Here is an 18,193-nt window from a genome sequence, read left to right on the forward strand (position 1 = left end):
AGGGAGAGAGTTATCTCTCACTCCCCCCACCACGAGGAGTCACTGCGTGACTAGAACAACTGAAGCCCCCTCCCCTGTGTGGTTCTGGCAGAGGTGAACAGAATAAGCAGCAATCTTGAGAAACTGTAATGTAATATGATGATGTGGTTTTTATTGTTTTAAATGCACTTATATTTATTGTTTTATGTTTGTTGTGACCTGCTCTGAGCCCACTTGCCGGGAGGGTGGGCTAAAAATCAAATCAAATATATAAAAAATATTTTTTTTCATAATTTAAAACATTTGTATGCTGCCTTTCCACCCAAAACAGGGTCCTCAAGGTGGTGAACATTAAAACCCTAACAAACGATTTAACAATTTAAAACTATTTAAAACATTTAAAATAGTATTTAAAAAATTCCATAAACGCAGCCACACAAACACACAACTCAAAGAACAGGTAGGAATGCCAATAGCAGTTATTGCAGGTATGCCAGACTGAAGAAAAAAGTCTTCAACCACTGGCGGAAGACAGCAATAGAGGGGGAGAGACAATCTTCCTGGGGAGGGAGTTCCAAAGTTTTTGTGCCACAACTTAGAAGGTCCTTTCTTGCGCACCTGAAGCAGAGCTTCCGAAGATGACCAGAGTGAATTGGTAGGTACATATGGGAGACTGCATTGGAGACAGGTAGTGCTTCTTGATCGCTTTAGTTGGTACATGTGTGTCACTCTGGCAAAGTGATGCTTGTTCAAGACAAACCTTTCAAGATAGCTTCATAGAACTTTTGCTGCATTTGCCCCATAGCTATGGCCTAGATTATAGATATTATCTGAAGTCAACAGTGCATTAATTTTTTTATTTGTCCCTCAGCCAAAAAGACAAATAAGCAGGTTTTAGATCTAATCAAGAATTCTCCCTAGAAGCTAAAATGATGAAACTGAGGCTATCATACTTTGGCCACATCATAAGCCAGGACTCGCTGGAAAAGACAATCCTGCCAGGAAAGGTGGAAGTCAGTAGAAAACGAGGAAGACCTAACATGAGATGAATGGACTCAATAAAAGAAGCCACAGGACATTTTGGAGGGTTGCCTCATTCATAGGGTTGCCATAAGTCAGAAGTGACTCGAAGGTACATAACATAGTCACAGAACATACAATGAAATTTAATTTTCACATTACACAATATACATTTTCAGAAGTCCAGTATACAGCTGCCATCTGAAGCATGATGCTGTGCGGAGGAATCCTAAATATGATTCTAGGGCTGAGCAGACATGCAGTGTAATCCTATGCACAGTTACTTAGAATTGATATTAATGGAATCCATGCTAAATTGGGCAAGTGTGTGTAGGACTGCATGAACCCATAAGCCACGACCCATTCTGCCGCACTGCATCCTCCCTCTATGCTACGGTCTGACAAGTGACAAAAGACTGAGTCTGTTGTCACTTTTTGGTCTGGACAGCCAGGTAGCCTCGAGGGGATGGTGGACCCCCCCCCCCAGTGCTTTTAGATGGATTAGATCCGGGCATTTTAAAAATCGGACTCATTCTTTATTAATCTTCTTAATCAACAAAACCGCCCGAAGTCTCGCACCTTTGTGGGTTTTCCTCAGGCGCTTTGGGAAGCGAGCGCTACTCTCTGCTCAGGCCTCTGGCCCCGCACTCCGCAGGGTCAGCGCGGGGAGGGGAAAGGAGGGCGGAGGCGCCTGCCTGTTGCCGGCGCTCTTTGCAGAAGGGGCTTTCCTGCGCCAGCCCTCGCCCTCGGCCGCGCCTCAACAGGCAGGAGGCGACCCGGGAGCCTCCGGGCCGGCCGCGGCTTTCTTGGGGCCCGCGAGTTCTCCCTGGCGGCTGTTGCTGGAAGCGGCCAGGGGGCGGATTGCGAGGCTGTCGCTGGCCAATGATCTGGAGGGCCGCGCTCAGCTGGCAGGCATTTAAATGGGGCTCGGCGCGGTGCGCTTGCGACTCGGAGGCGGGAGGCTGCCTCGCTCCCCATGGGCTTGTGGAGCAACGGCAGCCGCCACCGCCGCTTTGCGCTCTGAGGAGCCCCCACCGGGAGGAGAAGCGCCCACCGCCCCGGCAGGTGAGACAGGGCACGACCCGGACGGCTCTCTTTACTCTGGGGCACGGCCGGTGGGTCGCTGGCAGAGGCGCTGTCTTCGGAGTAAACTTCCTCTAGGAAGGGTTTACTCTGGAGAAACAGATCCGGGAGAATGCTTAATGCAATCTGCAGGAAAGCCAATGGGCTGAATCTACCCCGGAGTAAACTCTGGGCGGCTCTTGAAAGCCCCTCCCGAGATGCGCCCAATTCAGGAGACTGGCATTGCGGTCCTGAGAGCACTTTCCGGAGTGGGATTCTGAGTAGACCTGGATAGGATCCCGCTGTTTGTCGTTAGGCAGAGCCTCTTGGGGAGCCACCCTGCGCCTGACCACCCCGCGATGGTTCTGGCGCCTGGGGCGAAAGGCGCTCTCGGGAAAATGAGGGTCTCACAACGGCCCGCATTAAAAATGGCCCGCGAATGGTCCACTGGCGGGAGCAGGCCTTTTAGAGGGGCTCCTTTCCGCTTTCTGTCGCCCCTGAACCATTTTCTCACTCGACGCAGCTGGCCGGGCTTGAGAAACAGCCTCAAAGTAAACCATCCGAGGCATAGAGTCGCCGGCTCCCGGGTGGCGTGCATTGGCTGGCACACCGTGGGGCTCGCTTCGGGCTGCACAGAAGTGTTTCCCCCTATAATGGGCCTTCTGCTTAAAACTGGCAGCCGGCTGCCTCTTGCTCTCCCAAGTAGCGGGAGAGGCTCGAAGGCGCTTTCCGCGTCCTGTGGTTCGGATGGTTTTCCTCGGGTGCGGAAGATCCAGGGGCGAGCAGAAGGCCCTCTTGACAGAGCATCCCTGACAGCGGCCAAAGTCACCCCACAGTAACTGAAGCCAGCCTGCCAGGCGCTGGGAAAGTCAGCAGCGGCCCCCGACGGCTGCGCCCAGGCAGGAGAGCCAAGCCTCAACGCGGCAGAGGCGCTCCCAACGGGCCTGAGCCTCGCTCGCCACTCCCTTTGGGGCTCGGCCCAAGATCGTGATGCAGCCCAGCGGGGCTTTCTTTCTCTTGCCCGGCTGAAGAGGCAGCGCGACCCCGGAGACCTTTGCGCCTCTTCCCGGTCTCCTCTCGGGAATCTGCGGGCCCCGCCGCCGGGAATCAGCCCGACTGCATCTGGCCGGAGGGAGCCAGCCGGGCGTGTCCGAGGCGTGCGCCGGGGGAGAAGACCTCGGTGTGCTTAGCCAAGGGCTGGAGGAGGCAAACCGGTCATCGACCAGGGCGTGTTGCAAGTCCGACGGGCCGCTTTGCACGCAGAGCGTCGCGGGGGGCTTCCCGGTCGCTGTTAAATGTAGGTCTGACCTCAGAAGAAATGAAAAATTCATTTATCTGAAGGTCGGTTTTTGATTAAGCCGATTTCGGATAGGCGGTTCTAAACTGGGACCGATCGATGGCCACAGTTTGTAGCGCACTGCTAGGGCCCTTGAACCGGGCTTTAAGGATAAAACTCTGGCCTCCCGCAGTTAAGGAGGCATTAATCCAGGTTTTCCGAAAAAATGGTGTTGATTCAAAATTTTGTTGTTGTTGCACATTATCCTTAAAGTGTGGGACAGCTTTAAAAAGCCGTTTGCCTGCATAAGCCAAAGCAGGCTAAAGACCCCTATGACGAGGGACCCCGGTTTCCCTTGCACAGTGTTACCTGCCCCCCACGTTTGGACTCCCCGTTCAATTAATGTGGAATAACTGGTGTGCTCTTGAATCACAGAAAACTGAGTAGAGCTTACATTTCACTACTAAGATGATGGAATTGTTTCTCCATCCTTTCCTATGTATTCCTGTTGATAAATAGAGGATGGGAGCATCCTGGGTGCTTTCCTGGGCTTGGGGACAGGCATGTGTAGTTTACTGGTGGCTGCTGCTACAGCAGGGCAGCAACAGGGCTTTAACTGGTTTAACTCCCCTGCCCTAGTCGCCTAGAGGCAGCCAATGTAAACTGTTCAGCGCTTTTGTAAAGAAGGGCAGAATGAAAATGCAGTAGATAGCAGTACCATAGAAGATACACTCCTTTGTAAATGAGCAAGATTTGGGACTAGTAGCATCTTAAAGACCAAGATTTCCATGGTGTGAGATTTAAAAACTACTTTTCCACTCATGTATCTGACAAAGGGAGCTCTGACTCTCAAAAGCTCATACCCTGGAAATCTGCTTGGTCTCTAAGATGCTACTGGACCCAAATCTTGCTCTTCAAGACTCAGAGCTCCCTTGATCAGATAGTTAGAGAACTTGTGCCTCCCTGCGAAACGCTGAGGATCTCTCTGCGGTGAACACACCACCATGCTGGAGCAGCCACATACTTCTGTAGACCCAAATCTGCTTGTTTCAGACTTACTTCTACCTTCATCCCTGCTTCTGATCCTGTCGTCTTTGAGTGCCTGAAAAGTCTCTTATGGGGATTAAAACAGCAGAGGAAAGTAATACACAAGGGAAAGCAAATCCTTTGTATGAACACAAAGATGAGTCATGAATTTTTGAATGATGGAGAATATACATCTGAGAGGGGGAAAGATTTCAAGCAGTGATCGGGGGGGGGGGAGCGGTCAGCTAATCCATGACCAGAGTACATCGATCTAGACCAGTTTGGCTATCTTAGTGTTTCTTTACTTGAAGTAAAGTTCTGTTTCCGTTAAAGGTATTTCCAAGGAATTGTCGTAGTGAACTAAATGTAAGTGTATTTTCTTTTTGTGTTGAAAACATTATAGGTTTTTTAACATATTACTTAAATTGGCTTTTCCTACCACCCCATTCAGCTAAGGGTAGCACAGTCTGTTGGTGCAAGGCATGTCCTGCTTCAAACTGGCACATGCCTTGTTTGAAGGAGTGTTAAGACCTTTGTCCAGAACATGAATGTAATACCTTCACTTGGCTGAATGAACATTGACTTTGGTTCTGAGTTTTATCTGCATTCATAGACGATGCAACTAGCATGTTTTGATCCTCCTTGCCACTTACTCCAGAAGATGTAGGGTGTTGTCTAGTACAATCTTCCCACATTCACACTTGCTGATGTGCATTGCTTCTGTCTGGAATCCTAGGCAGATAGTGAAAATACCTGTGTAGCAGGAGTTTAGTAACTACATAGACTTTGCTCTGTCCTGGGAGACTTGTTAATCTTTCTTATAAACAGTTGCTTGGAAGCAAATGGCTTTTCTTTAGACTAGGTGTGTATGAGATAACTTCAGCTAATAAGAATTTTCAGTCCAAATCTAAGTGTGTGTGTGTGTGTGTGTTTTAAAATGCCAGTATTACATGAGAGAGGAAATGGTAAAGCAAACCTACAGCTTGCTGCCATTACATTAAGTTTGGGGCTAGCAAGTATTAGTGATCAGTTCTGGGATGGCATAATAAAGAAGAGTTTTCTTGAGTATATGCACACTGAATAGCCGCATGCAGGCTCCATGCTACCTTTAAATGGTCAGATAGGAAGGGGAACATTAGCTATATGACCTTACCTGAAAGAAGACCCTCATCTTGAAGACTGTCTCCATCTGCAATGAATTAATGTTAGATTTTTGCACTCTTAGAGCAGTGAGTGGATGTTCTATTGTAATTTCCCATGTCTGGACATACCTGACCATACATGAAGCTGCTACAAAACAAACTTGTTCAAATATGGCAGGGGAAATGTATTTCTCTACATGGAGCCATTTACAGTGCCATCCTAAGCAGAGTTACACCCACTGATTTCACCCTTAGAAGGTTGTAGTTCTGAATAGGATTGAACTGAAGAAAGCTGATTGCATGATTACAGGAGGCTGATTGCATTTCAACAACCTGAGTTCTTTTATTTGGAAATAGAGCTGTTTCATATTACATGGTTATGTGTAATGTTGAATCTGTGCTGATGGATTTATTGTTTATTGTTCATGTGCAAGGAATCTGGAATCCAGTTTATAAAGCCAGGGTAAGGCCGTGGTGGTAAACAGGATTCAGGATAACACACATGCTGTGCCTTGTGCATATTCGGCCTAGAATAGAAAAATGGTTTGTGTGTACTGATTTAAATCCAATGGATGTGGGAAAAGCTATCTAAGTAGTGGGTTCTGAGTTGACCCTGTGCTTTGTGAATTCACTGCTCTGAATACAGATAACAACACTAATACTGCTAGGGCCAGACTTGGATATCTGGTTGCAGGCTGCATTAATGTAGTGGCAGACTAGCCATGAGTTTTGAAGATAACAGAGTAAACAATTGCACCCTGGTGCTGGCTTTTGCTCATTGTGTATTGACATGCCACTAATTTCCTTCCAGCTGGCTAATGGCATAACAGAATGAGTCAGTCTTGCTCTATAGTATGCAGAAGAAATGAAATATACCGATAGATTTGTGATGTTTGGGACTATCTGGTCCTAAGTGGACCTGTTGTTCAGAAATAGTAGGAATGAGCATTGAAAACATTTCAAGCTGGCTTGTGTAAACTGCACTTCAACTTCCCTTTATGTACTGTGAGCTGTTTATTTTGCAGCAAGCCACAGATTGCTGTTTTATTTAAATTTGCAAATGTGTGTGTTTTCCTTGCGAGGTAGGATTCCACATGGTTGCTTAATCCTGGTTTTTCTAGTGAAAACTTTACAGGCAAAAGTACAATTCTTAGCTTGCTGAATCAGATGTAATAGCGCACAATGCTTTGAGCAGAAATAACCCATTAGCTCTCTGTGGGAAGGGGAGAAGGAAGCCAAGGTCTGTGTGAATAAACCTACAGTTCCTTCAAGGCTCATTCATAGGGCAACAAACCATGATTTTTCCGTTGCATCTGAACCATGCAATATTAATTTGGCAGGCTGCAGTGCTCCTTTGGCATTGCAGTTACAGAATCCAACATGCCTGCACTGCATAGTTTTCACTTAATGGCTATTTTGGAAAATATATGGGAACAAAGTTCCTGCATAAAAGGCAAAGGGGCTAGAGCTACAATCGGCAGGTGGTGGAGCTGGAGGGGGCCTCTGATGCTGCTTAGCTCTCTCTGAATTAATGCTTTTGACATAAAGGGAGGAAATGCATTAACAAATGCAGTCCTTCTGATATGCAGGATTGTGAACTTTAATTGGTCTCATTTCAGCTGATGCCCACGGAAGTGCCAGTATGCCCATTGAAATTATTTTTGCAGTTGACTGTATTACCTTACTTAGGATGACTTTTGTTTAGCCACATTTTTAATGTATAGTAGTTTTAAATTGTGTTTTAAATGTATTTTTGTGTTTATATTGTAAGCTGTCTTGAGCTCCTCTTGGTGGAAAAGGGGTTGATAAATGTCTCAAATAATAATAAAATGCCTTGCATCAAGACAACATTCTGAATTGCTGAAAAGCTTCCTAGTCAGGTTGCAATATGAAATAGGTGCAATACTGGGGATGCTCCATTCTGTAGATAATAATTCTGACATGTAAATTATTAGCCTGCTCCTATAGAGAGTTGGGTGCACTTAAACCCATGAATTGAACAGGGTAAGGTTGCTTATTTTCAGCTGTTTGGAAACACTAGACCTAGGCTAGATATTCTTAAATTTGTGGCTTTATTTGTTTGTCTGTCCATTAATCAAATCTAATTCTCAGCGTGGCCCCATCTGTGGATAAAGCCATGTACAAACAAGGCAGACCTGAGAAAAGCTCTGGGTTTGCACAAAAATCTGAAAAGAAATACACAGGAGAGTGGTTTAAACCCCTTCAAAATTGTGAAGCAGCACTTGTACCTTTAAAGAACAAATGCCCTCTGAAACAGCCATTGTGGGAGTTGATAGGCAATCACAGTATTGCCAGCCCTCAAACCTTGATTTTTGTCAGTAAAAGGGGAGGACCGGGCCCTTTCCAGGACTCTTTTGGCCTTCAAGGGAAGACTCATTGGGGCCAGGCCCCATGGCAATTGCCAGACAGCTTGCTGCCACCTGCTTGCTACTGTTTGGTGTAGTGGTCAGAATGTCAGACTAGGATCTGAGAGACCTAGGTTTGAATCCCCACTCTTCTGAGGGTGCCCTTGTGAGGATACGATAGAGACAAGGAGAATAATGTAAGCTGTTTTTGGTCCCCATTGTGGAGAAAGGCAGTGTATGAATGAAGCAAATAAATTATAAATATAGCTGAAGATGGGAGTGGCAGATAGAAGGTTGCTTGGTGGGAAGAAGAAAAGGAAGCAGGGAGAGGAGAGGATAGGGGGGCTGCCAGGAGCAGGAAAAGAGGAAATAGTTTGGAGAGGAGGGTCAGGTTCTCCCCCCCCCCCACAAGTCCTTGCAGGTTGTCCAGTGTGCAATAAGGCCTGGCCCAACAGCCAAATCTGTGCATACTTTTCCCAGGGAGAGGCTGCCAGGGAGGGGGGCAGGTAAAGGTAGATTGGCTGATGAGTGTGAAGGAGAGAAGGAGCCAGGAAAACAGGAAAGGCTAGGGTTACCAGGGACCCCTGGGCTGAAAGAAGGGAATGGGCGGGGTTGAGGAGGGGCATGCCATCAGGGACTCACCTAGCACTGGAAATGTCATTCCTGACAAGCCACAGAAGCAATGGGTTGCACTGGGGACAGATTCAGTAAAAATCACCCCCAAATTGAGTGTTTGGGGCCAATTTTTACTGAATCATCCCCAGTTGAGACTCATTGCTTCTACATTATGCCAGGAATAACATCATTCTCAGCATAAGGAGTTTCCAGCTCTTCTCATGCCTCCCCCGCCACCCGCTCTGCCCCAGGATCCAGGCAGGCTAGTAGGAGGGCTAGGAGAGGCTGCGTGATCATGGGGTCTTTCTGGGAAGGGGAAAAGGAAATAGGGAGGGGGGAACAAGATGCCTCATAAATGAGATGCCTTTTGCAGATCCCCCGCTTGTCTTTTTTATTAACTGAATGTAGGGAAGCATTTCAAATGCAGACAGTACACAACAGATGATTTCTGAATGCATGCAAACAAAAAACATTTTTTTTTACATTCCCAGGGTAATGAGTATGCATAATCTTCATCAGATTATTTAGTGTAGGATATTTTCAAAATTACAAATTGGTTATCTAACCTGTCATCCTGGTATGCAGAAACCCCATCTCAATTTTGGATTGGCATTTTTGCTGCCTCTGTGCTAAGTAGCGGGGTACGAGGAATCACGAATTTAAGAATCCCCTGCTATATCTGATCCAAGATTCTGTACACTCTTGGGGTTTCAGCAGATTTTCAACTGCTCTTACAATTTCATGCCTCTGAAAGACTGCTGGGTCCTCATTTTGGTCATATACAGAGTCATATTTTGGTATATACATGCCAAGTCCCAGCAAGTATGTAAAAAAGCCCTGGTTTTACTGGTTTTTATGATTGGCATCAGCTGCCTGCCCATGTAGCTGTTAAATATAACAAAATTATTCTTATCCATGACAAACTGTAGTTTTCTTAGCTTGTATGGTATGGGAAGGTTACGAGTTTATGTAGTGTAGTGGTTGGACTAGGATCTGACCTCAAATCCCCATTCTTCCATTATGCCAGGCCTTGGGCCAGTCTCTCTCTCTCTCAGCCTAGCCTACTTCACTGTAGAAATAAATTGGGGAAGGGAAGAACCAGCTATACCATCTTAAGCTTTATGGAGGAAGGGCAGCTTAAAATCCTATAATAATAGCAGCTTCACTGAGGAAGATGAGTAAGTGAAATAGTCTTGTTCATCTGCCACAGGGGAAAAAAAATTCTATGAGCATTTTTAACAAATAGTTCATGAGATCCAGACCTTTGTTTTTGGGATTTGAATTAAAAATCATAACACAAATCCAAAGCTGAAAAGCTAGTATAAGTTTCCTGAAGTAGGTATGGCATAGTAGGGGAGGTTCCTGCACTGGCATACCACAGTGTTTTCCTCAGACGTCTGCAGGCGAAGCTTTTCTGAATTAACCCTATGTTCCTCTTATACTCAGGATAACGTACTTTTATAGTATGATCAATGATCCCCCTTGGGGAAGTCCCACTCTGCGTTCTGCACAGGGTTTCTAGGTCCCTGTACCCTCCCAGTGGAAAGGATGGGACCTGGCATTTGCCTTGTGCCGCTCGTGCGCTCCCAGCGGGCACCTGGGAACCCTAGTTCTGTACGAGTCACTGACTTGGCTGGGAGGGGAGGGAAGCAAGCCTAAAGGACTCATCCAGAGATGTTTCAGGCAAACTCCTGTGAGGTATTGTACCATACCTGGTTGCCTGCTATGGTAAAACCCATAGAGATTAGGGGAATTCCTAAAGCGTCATGTGACACCATGATGCCACTGCCACTTACTGGGTGAAAAGTTATGGTGTCATGTGAGCTCCTAAGAATTCTCTCAATATCTTTGGTGAAAACCACAGAGATTTTGAGAATTCCCAGAACATCACATCATTGTTTCCCCCAGTCTCTGCTCCTCCGCCATGCCTCTACTACCAAAAGGCTCCGGGCTGACAACTCTGTGGGTAAATGATATTGTGGCCTGCATGAAGTGTGATTGGAGTAGTTACTTCTTTGCATTTTGTTAGATTGTGGATGTGACAAAATTTTCCAAGGAAATTGTTTAGAAAGAGGAGACCAGAGTGGTAAATTTTGCAGAGAACCAGCAACTCACAGGGATGTAGTGGAGCAAAAGTGTGGCTGAGGTACTACTTAGAAATCTGGAGCGATAACTCTCTGCCCCTGGCAGAGAGAAATTTATGCTCAAAAATAACATGTGCTTTCACCCTCTCAGGAATGACTGTCCTGGGGATTGCAGCAGCTGTGTTCTTAGGGGGCGGATATCTCCCAGGATTTAAAAATACACACAGCTAGATGTGGCCTAGGATTCCCAATGGCACCCACTTTGCAAGAGAAAAGGTAAAAGAAAACAAAACTCAAACTCCTGGAAATCTTGCAAATCGTCTTGATCACCCCAAATTCAGGGGCCCAGTGGTTTCTTTCCCCACCTCCTTCCTCCCTCTTTAGGCCTTTCCCTCTTTTTTTCTCCTGTGTAGGAAAAGTCGATGCTTTTATTTTTTACATACTACATGTTATTTTTTAAAAGAGAAAATATCCTTTTTCTTTTTTCTTCTTCTAGACTTAGGAATGCAAGAGGCAACCATTTTGGACGAAATGATGGATAAAAGATGAGAAGCTTCTTGTATGTTCACAAGTGCACATGTGTGTTACTGTTATTAATAAAATGTATATTTTAGATGGCTTTAAAAGAAAACGCATATCTCTTACTGCAGTTCTTACAACAACTCTGCAATATGTATCAATTTGCTTACCTAAGGCTATCTTGTGAGTCTGTGATAGAATCAACTGATTGGTTTTTTTGATCAGTCTGTTACACACCATGGTGAAACTGTAGTCTACCTCAGCTTCCTGAAATAGTCAAATTTGAATTGTATTTGGATCTCGCATCAATACTTTGAAGCAGGAAGTGTGAGCTTCCCAGCTGTATCTATTGTGGCTCGAGCTGGGAGATATCATAATTCCATGTTTACCACACATTCCAAAGAGGACATAGCATGAGTGAATGCCTAAAAGATAATATAGCAAGGGCCAGGCAAACCTGAAGAGGAAGGACATTCCAAAGGTAGATTGCCACCACTGAAAAGGACCCGTCTTTCATTGCCTCGCCTCCTAAAGCAGGATCACAGAGAAGAGGGTTTGGGAAGCAGATCTTAACGAGAAGAGGCAGTCCTTCAGATACCCCATATCCAGGCTGTTTCGGGCCTTGTAGTTAAAAACTAGGAGTTTTAATTCTATGTAGCCTACTGTTGGGTAATGGACCAGCACAGATCTGTGAGCATGAATTAGGGAACATAATTAACGGTTTTTATTATACATGGTTCAGTTTCAAATAAAGAAGTCTTGACCAGGTTATGACAATGAAATGGTAAGTCAGACTAAATAGAAATTGTCAGAGAGGCCCCACAATGTTCTGGAATATGCATACTAGACATTAGATCTTGAAACAGGAATCGCCAGATTACAAAATGTTTCACTGGTTATTCTAGGAATATATAGAATAAGTAGCAATTAATGCATTCTTTCTCAGTTCATCGAATTCCTGTTTAGAATCTCCAAGATCACAAATAACACTTCTAACATTGCTTTACCGCTTCTGTCTCTGTCTCTGTCTCTGTCTCTCTCTCTCTCTCTCTCTCTCTCTCTCTCTGTGTGTCTACCCAAGAGACTATTTCTGGGCACCTTTGATCCATGTTGATCTTCCCAGGAAAATAAGCAGTGCTTTGAAATGGGATTTTTTTTTTAAAAAAAAAGAAGAGAAAACAAGGAAATTGAATTTAAGAAGAAACATGTTTAACTAATGATAGTTATATTCTAAACTGGCAAGTGCTGGGAAATACTGATTTTAAGGTGATGCTTGAAACTGATTAGTGTTGCTGTGCTGTTTGACATTCCAAAAATTCTGTTACTTGTTAAACTGAGTCAAAAATTTTAAAGGACTATTTTAAGTTTGTGTTTTGGGGCCTTTGAGTCTTGGATGTGTTAGATTCACCTACGCTTAGGATGCCTGTGAACGATTATCTGCTCAAACCAATAAACTTAATACAAAGGAACACATTTTTTCTCCAATACATATTTCCCTAAGTGAAATGTATTTCCCTAAGCTCCATGGGAAAAAAATCTTACAAATATAGTTGCCAAGTCTAGGTTGGGAAATTCCTGGAGATTTGGGAGTTGGGCCTGGGGAGGGCAGGGTTTGGGGAAGGAAGGGACCTCAGCTGGGTATAACGCCATAGAGCCCACCTGCCAAGCAGCCATTTTTTCCAGGGAGGCTGATCTCTGTTTCCTGGTGATCAGTTATAATTCCAGGAGATGCTGGAAACTGTACTTACAAATAGTTATAAGAAAGACTGTGTATCATACTGGTGCAGAGCAATATTAATAGCCAACCAAAGATTCAGTAACCCAGAGGGGTAGCCGTATTAAGTCTTTAGCAGACAACAAAAAGAGTCTTGTGACTCTTGAAAGAAAATGAGTTTATTGGGGCATGAGCTTTCATGGGCTTTGGCCACAAAAGGTGCAACAGGGCATAGTGAAAACAAACTTATGTGAGAATTAAGCACGGTGAACTTTTTTTGCATTGGTCAGTCGGTAATGACCATGAGGTAATAGCTAAGATACTTGAGATAGCAATTGTAAGAAGTGTCTGATCCAGAATAATCTTTTGCTTAAGATGAGAATTTTACCACCATAACCCTGAATGAGAAGGAAATCACACCTGTTGGATATACAATTTTATAAAGTGCAATTGTTGGGGTATCCCAAACTTCGCTGTTCAGTATTGCTTCTGAATATTTAATAAAACATTTATGTCCTGCTTCTCAAACATATTATGAATTGTGATCCAAACAAGTGGGGAAACATTGTACAGGCTCTCGTGTTTAGCCCTGACACTCACCAAATAACACAAGCCAAATAAGGAAACAAGACAACTGTGCATGGATTCAACTAGTTTATTTATTTAATTTAAATTAATCATTGTTTAAATGGCTGCTCTATATCACTATTTTAAATAAGCAGACCATTTTGAGGGCGAGATGCTCTAGGCTTCCAATGTGGATGTTTTCTGGCAGGTGCACCCTGGTTCCAAACTTGGCCAGCATTTTGATTGGCATGTATCACAGCCTGAACAAATGCATGCCAAGTGGTGTTAAGCATCATCTGCCTCCTTGTGGGCTGCAAAATTCATTCCCAGGTTGATAAGATGCCCCTGATTCCCCAGAATGCTCCTTCACAGCACCACCCAGCTGCAAAGCAATGTGGTGGCCTGTTCTAGACACCCTCCATCACTATGGTTCTTTTGGGGTCTTTGACGATTGCCCCTACCTGTTCTGAGCAACCCACCCTATTAACTAGTTGTGGCCTTCCCAGTTTATAAAACCAGGCCTATTTAATTTACCCCCTTTCTGTAGACAGCATGGAGCAGGCAGAAAAAGGGGCTTTGCCCTAGGCAATCCAATAATTCCCCCACCACAAATTTATGCTCATCCCTGCAAAAGTAGTCACATACTCTCTCTTGGGAGGAGGTGGATGGGTCCTGCAGCAGAAATGCCTGCTCAGGAGAGGATGCATCTAGATGCGTATTTGCAACATCCCACTCGTGATTGGTTGAATCCCTTCAGACTAAGAATGTCTCTTACCTCGATGGTTGTTGTGGGTTTTCTGGGCTGTATTGCCGTGGTCTTGGCATTGTAGTTCCTGACGTTTCGCCAGCAGCTGTGGCTGGCATCTTCAGAGGTGTAGCACCAAAAGACAGAGATCTCTCAGTGTCACAGTGTGGAAAAGATGTTGGCAGGTCATTTATATCTACTCAGGAGGGGTGGGGTTGAGCTGAGTCATCCTGTAAGAGTTTCCCAGGGTGTGGAATGCTAATGGCGGGAGGCTTCACTGTATCCTGAGGAGGTTCTTTTGCATATGGATTGGTGCTTGATGTGCTAATCTTCTCTGCAGGGCTATTGTCAGGTATAGAGTGTTTTGTTAGCCTGTGTTTTTCAGAACTGGAAACCATGCTCTGTTCATTCTTAAGGGTTCTTCTTTCCTGTTGAAGTTTTGCTTATGCTTGTGAATTTCAATGGCTTCCCTGTGCAGTCTGACAAAATAGTTGGAAGTGTTGTCCAGTATTTTGGTGTCCTGGAATAAGATACTGTGCCCTGTTTGAGTTAGGCTATGTTCAGCCACTGCTGATTTTTCAGGTTGTCCAAGTCTGCAGGAGTATACCGTATACCCTGCAGCTGTGGACAAGTTTACATCGGGACCACAAAGCGTAGCATCCAGACAAGAATAAAAGAACATGAAAGACACTGCAGACTTGGACAACCTGAAAAATCAGCAGTGGCTGAACATAGCCTAACTCAAACAGGGCACAGTATCTTATTCCAGGACTCCAAAATACTGGACAACACTTCCAACTACTTTGTCAGACTGCACAGGGAAGCCATTGAAATTCACAAGCATAAGCAAAACTTCAACAGGAAAGAAGAAACCTTAAGAATGAACAGAGCATGGTTTCCAGTTCTGAAAAACACCAGGCTAACAAAACACTCTATACCCGACAATAGCCCTGCAGAGAAGATTAGCACATCAAGCACCAATCCATATGCAAAAGAACCTCCTCAGGATACAGTGAAGCCTCCCGCCATTAGCATTCCACACCCTGGGAAACTCTTACAGGATAACTCAGCTCAACCCCACCCCTCCTGAGTAGATACAAATGACCTGCCAACATCTTTTCCACACTGTGACACTGAGAGATCTGTCTTTTGGTGCTACACCTCTGAAGATGCCAGCCACAGCTGCTGGCGAAACGTCAGGAACTACAATGCCAAGACCACGGCAATACAGCCCGGAAAACCCACAACAACCATCATTCTCCGGCCGTGAAAGCCTTCGACAATACGTCTCTTACCTCGTTTGAATTTCATGTGGTTCAGGGCAAACTGATCCATGATATTAATGCAATGCTCTGACTGTTCCCTTAAAAAATTTCAGGTGGATATCGATTGATAATATTCCCTTCCATATTTCCTAGGATGGCTCGCACAGTTTCTACTTTTGGAGTTCTGTTGCTTCTGCTTGGACTCCTGCTTTCTACAACAGAGGGGGGGAAGAGGAACCGTGGGTCGCAAGGGGCTATCCCTCCTCCTGACAAAGACCAACCCAACGATTCAGAACAGACACCAAAGAGGCCAGGTTCCAGACCTCGTGGCAGGGATAGAGTCAAACCACCATCTGCTGATGAAGTGCTAGAATCAAGCCAAGAGGCCTTGCATGTCACAGAGCGAAGGTACCTGAAACGGGACTGGTGCAAAACACAACCACTTAAGCAAACCATCCATGAAGAAGGCTGTAATAGCCAGACCATCATCAACAGGTTCTGTTATGGCCAGTGCAATTCCTTCTACATCCCAAGGCATGTTCGCAAAGAGGAAGGCTCTTTCCAGTCCTGTTCCTTTTGCAAACCAAAGAAATTCACTACCATGTCAGTTACACTGAACTGTCCAGAGCTTCAGCCCCCTAGCAAGAAGAAGAGGATCACACGAGTTAAAGAATGTCGCTGCATCTCTATAGACTTGGACTAAGAGGTGCCATGTCACCTGCTTAAGAGCAAGTGCCTGTTATAGTGCCAAGTGGGACACAAACCAAAGAGAACCACAGCAAACAATGTGTGTTACCTGTGTGCAATTATGACCTTATGCAGCCTAGGAAAGCATGCTCTGGGATGACTCAAACACTTATGCCTGTAACCCTATTCTTAGGTTCTGTATCTCACTAATTCATCCATATGTTGAGATTCTTGCACTTGTGGCTTCTGTCCCCAACCCCCCCCAAATCTATACCACTGAATTGTCTGTTGTGAGTGGGGGCGCTAAAGCATTAAGAAGATGTTAAAGGATGGAGTCATAGACAATTTAGAGACACTGCAGATTCTGCTTAATTACATTATCATGAAAAATGGTGCCATTAGAATTGCTACGGAGAAAGGCTGCTTGGAAAATATGCCTCAGAGTTAAAAGAAAGAAGAATATTAAAAACCAATATTCAAAAGAAGAAAATGTGAGAGAGGAAAAGGACATATGGGAATGAAGAGAAAATTTAGACAATAAAGGGGAAGCAATATGCATCACTTTACTGATGCTTTGTGAATGTATTTAATATACTTTTAAACAACCATCTTGCTATGTTCTGTGAAAGTAGTTGTAATAATGTCATTTTATCTTTATTGTGGCCACATCATATACCTGTAATGCTTGTCTACAATTCTGTTTATGTGTACGTACCCTGTCTTACCATACATCAGCTCAAAGTAATTCAGCAGTGAGGAAACTGAAACATTTCAAACAAACATTATAAGACTTCAAACGCTCTAGCTTTGTGAAGGGAAAACATTCACAATTCACAAGCCGAATGGTCATGTGAGCATTGCCACAGGCATGTCATTTGGAGGCAAAGAAAAAAGACATGCAACTGCTGCAGCATAAATCCATTTTAAAACAATTTTATTACTGTAGACTAGAACTGGTACATTGATAGTCAGAAAAGGGTCCACTCCTGCTCAAACCTGCCTGAATAGTGTAGGACCTCTATGTGGGGATTATGGTAAATTCCCCTTGTTGAAATTAAGCTGGTGGAGATTCAAACCCTTGAAAAAAAGGGTGAGAAGAGGATGACATATGCCCTGAAATACAATGCACGCTTAGCTGCTTTCCCCCTAAAGTTAAAGAGGTCCACTTGCTTCTCTGTCTTCCCTTGTTTCATTCAGAAAATGTAATATGCTTCAAGTATGGAATGGACTCTTTCAGGATGGATGGGCACCAATTTCTTCCAGCTTAGCAATGCATTTTACTTGAGCCTTTCATCCAAAAAGAGGTTATTTAAAACTTGTTGGTTTTGTTTCATATAGAGGATTCTCTTTGATTAAATTCTGTCATAGCCTGGAGTTTAGGATTCCCTGCCTGGCTCTCCCCTGCTCTTGATTTTCATTGGCCAAAGTAGTAATCCCTCTTCATGTGTTTTCTGGAGCTGGAAGCTACAACTATAACACAAACTATCTTACATGGGGACACTCAAATGACTTGTTTCTTTGTGGTCTTATATTTAAGTGTACTCTATCTCCCTAGCAGTGCATGTGTATCCACAATGGGAGAACAAGAGTAAGATCTTTCGCTTGATTCTACTCGTGTAAGGTGTAGAGAGACTCCTTTGGTTAGTGAGCCAACAGTTAGGTAACTGACACAACTGTGTGGAAATGTGGACAGCCCAAGATGGATCCTACAGACAATTCTCACGGGTGCAATAATTTTAAAAGGCAATCCCTGAATCAATGGTAAACTCTTTCTGCACTGAGATCCATATGGGGAAACTGAGGAAGAGTACAGGCATGCTACTGTACAATAAAAAATACTTATTTGTATGTTGTTTGGAGATTTTATTTTGTTAGAAAACAAAGTGCCAAAAATATGTCTTCTGGCATGATAAGCATAAAGGCCACTCCTGTTTAGCAACTAGACATATAAAAATATATATATCAGTTACCACTTCTTTATAATATGGCTCTGATCCTGCACTAGTCATGCCCAACATGCAGACATCTTGGATGGGAATACACATTCTACATACAAGATACTTTCCTCCAGTCATTTGACATCTGGATTAGCATCCTAATGCCTACTGCCATCTTGTGTAACAGCT

The 18,193-nt window shown here is 44.4% G+C and overlaps 1 protein-coding gene across 2 annotated transcripts; it reads left to right on the plus strand.

The window, feature by feature from the left end:
- Positions 1–1,960: 1,960 nt before the first annotated feature.
- On the plus strand, positions 1,961–17,915 carry GREM1 (gremlin 1, DAN family BMP antagonist). Of its 2 annotated transcripts, XM_054969971.1 has the most exons (3): positions 1,961–2,064; positions 10,722–10,846; positions 15,534–17,915. In XM_054969971.1, the coding sequence occupies exons 2-3, from the start codon at positions 10,821–10,823 to the stop codon at positions 16,081–16,083; spliced, it is 576 nt and encodes a 191-aa protein (XP_054825946.1). In that variant the 5' UTR covers positions 1,961–2,064; positions 10,722–10,820; the 3' UTR covers positions 16,084–17,915. The 2 variants fall into 2 exon arrangements, with proteins under 2 accessions (XP_054825946.1, XP_054825947.1); XM_054969972.1 differs by lacking the exon at positions 10,722–10,846.
- The last annotated feature ends 278 nt before the right edge of the window (positions 17,916–18,193 follow it).

Source organism: Eublepharis macularius, chromosome 2, assembly GCF_028583425.1.
Source record: "Eublepharis macularius isolate TG4126 chromosome 2, MPM_Emac_v1.0, whole genome shotgun sequence".
NCBI classification, from domain to species: Eukaryota; Metazoa; Chordata; class Lepidosauria; order Squamata; family Eublepharidae; genus Eublepharis; species Eublepharis macularius.

Coding starts and splice junctions, on each gene's coding strand:
- GREM1 (XM_054969971.1), top strand. CDS start 10,821: ATGGCACCCACTTTGCAAGAGAAAAG. Junction 10,847..15,533: donor CCCACTTTGCAAGAGAAAAG/GTAAAAGAAAAC, acceptor CATATTTCCTAG/GATGGCTCGCACAGTTTCTA.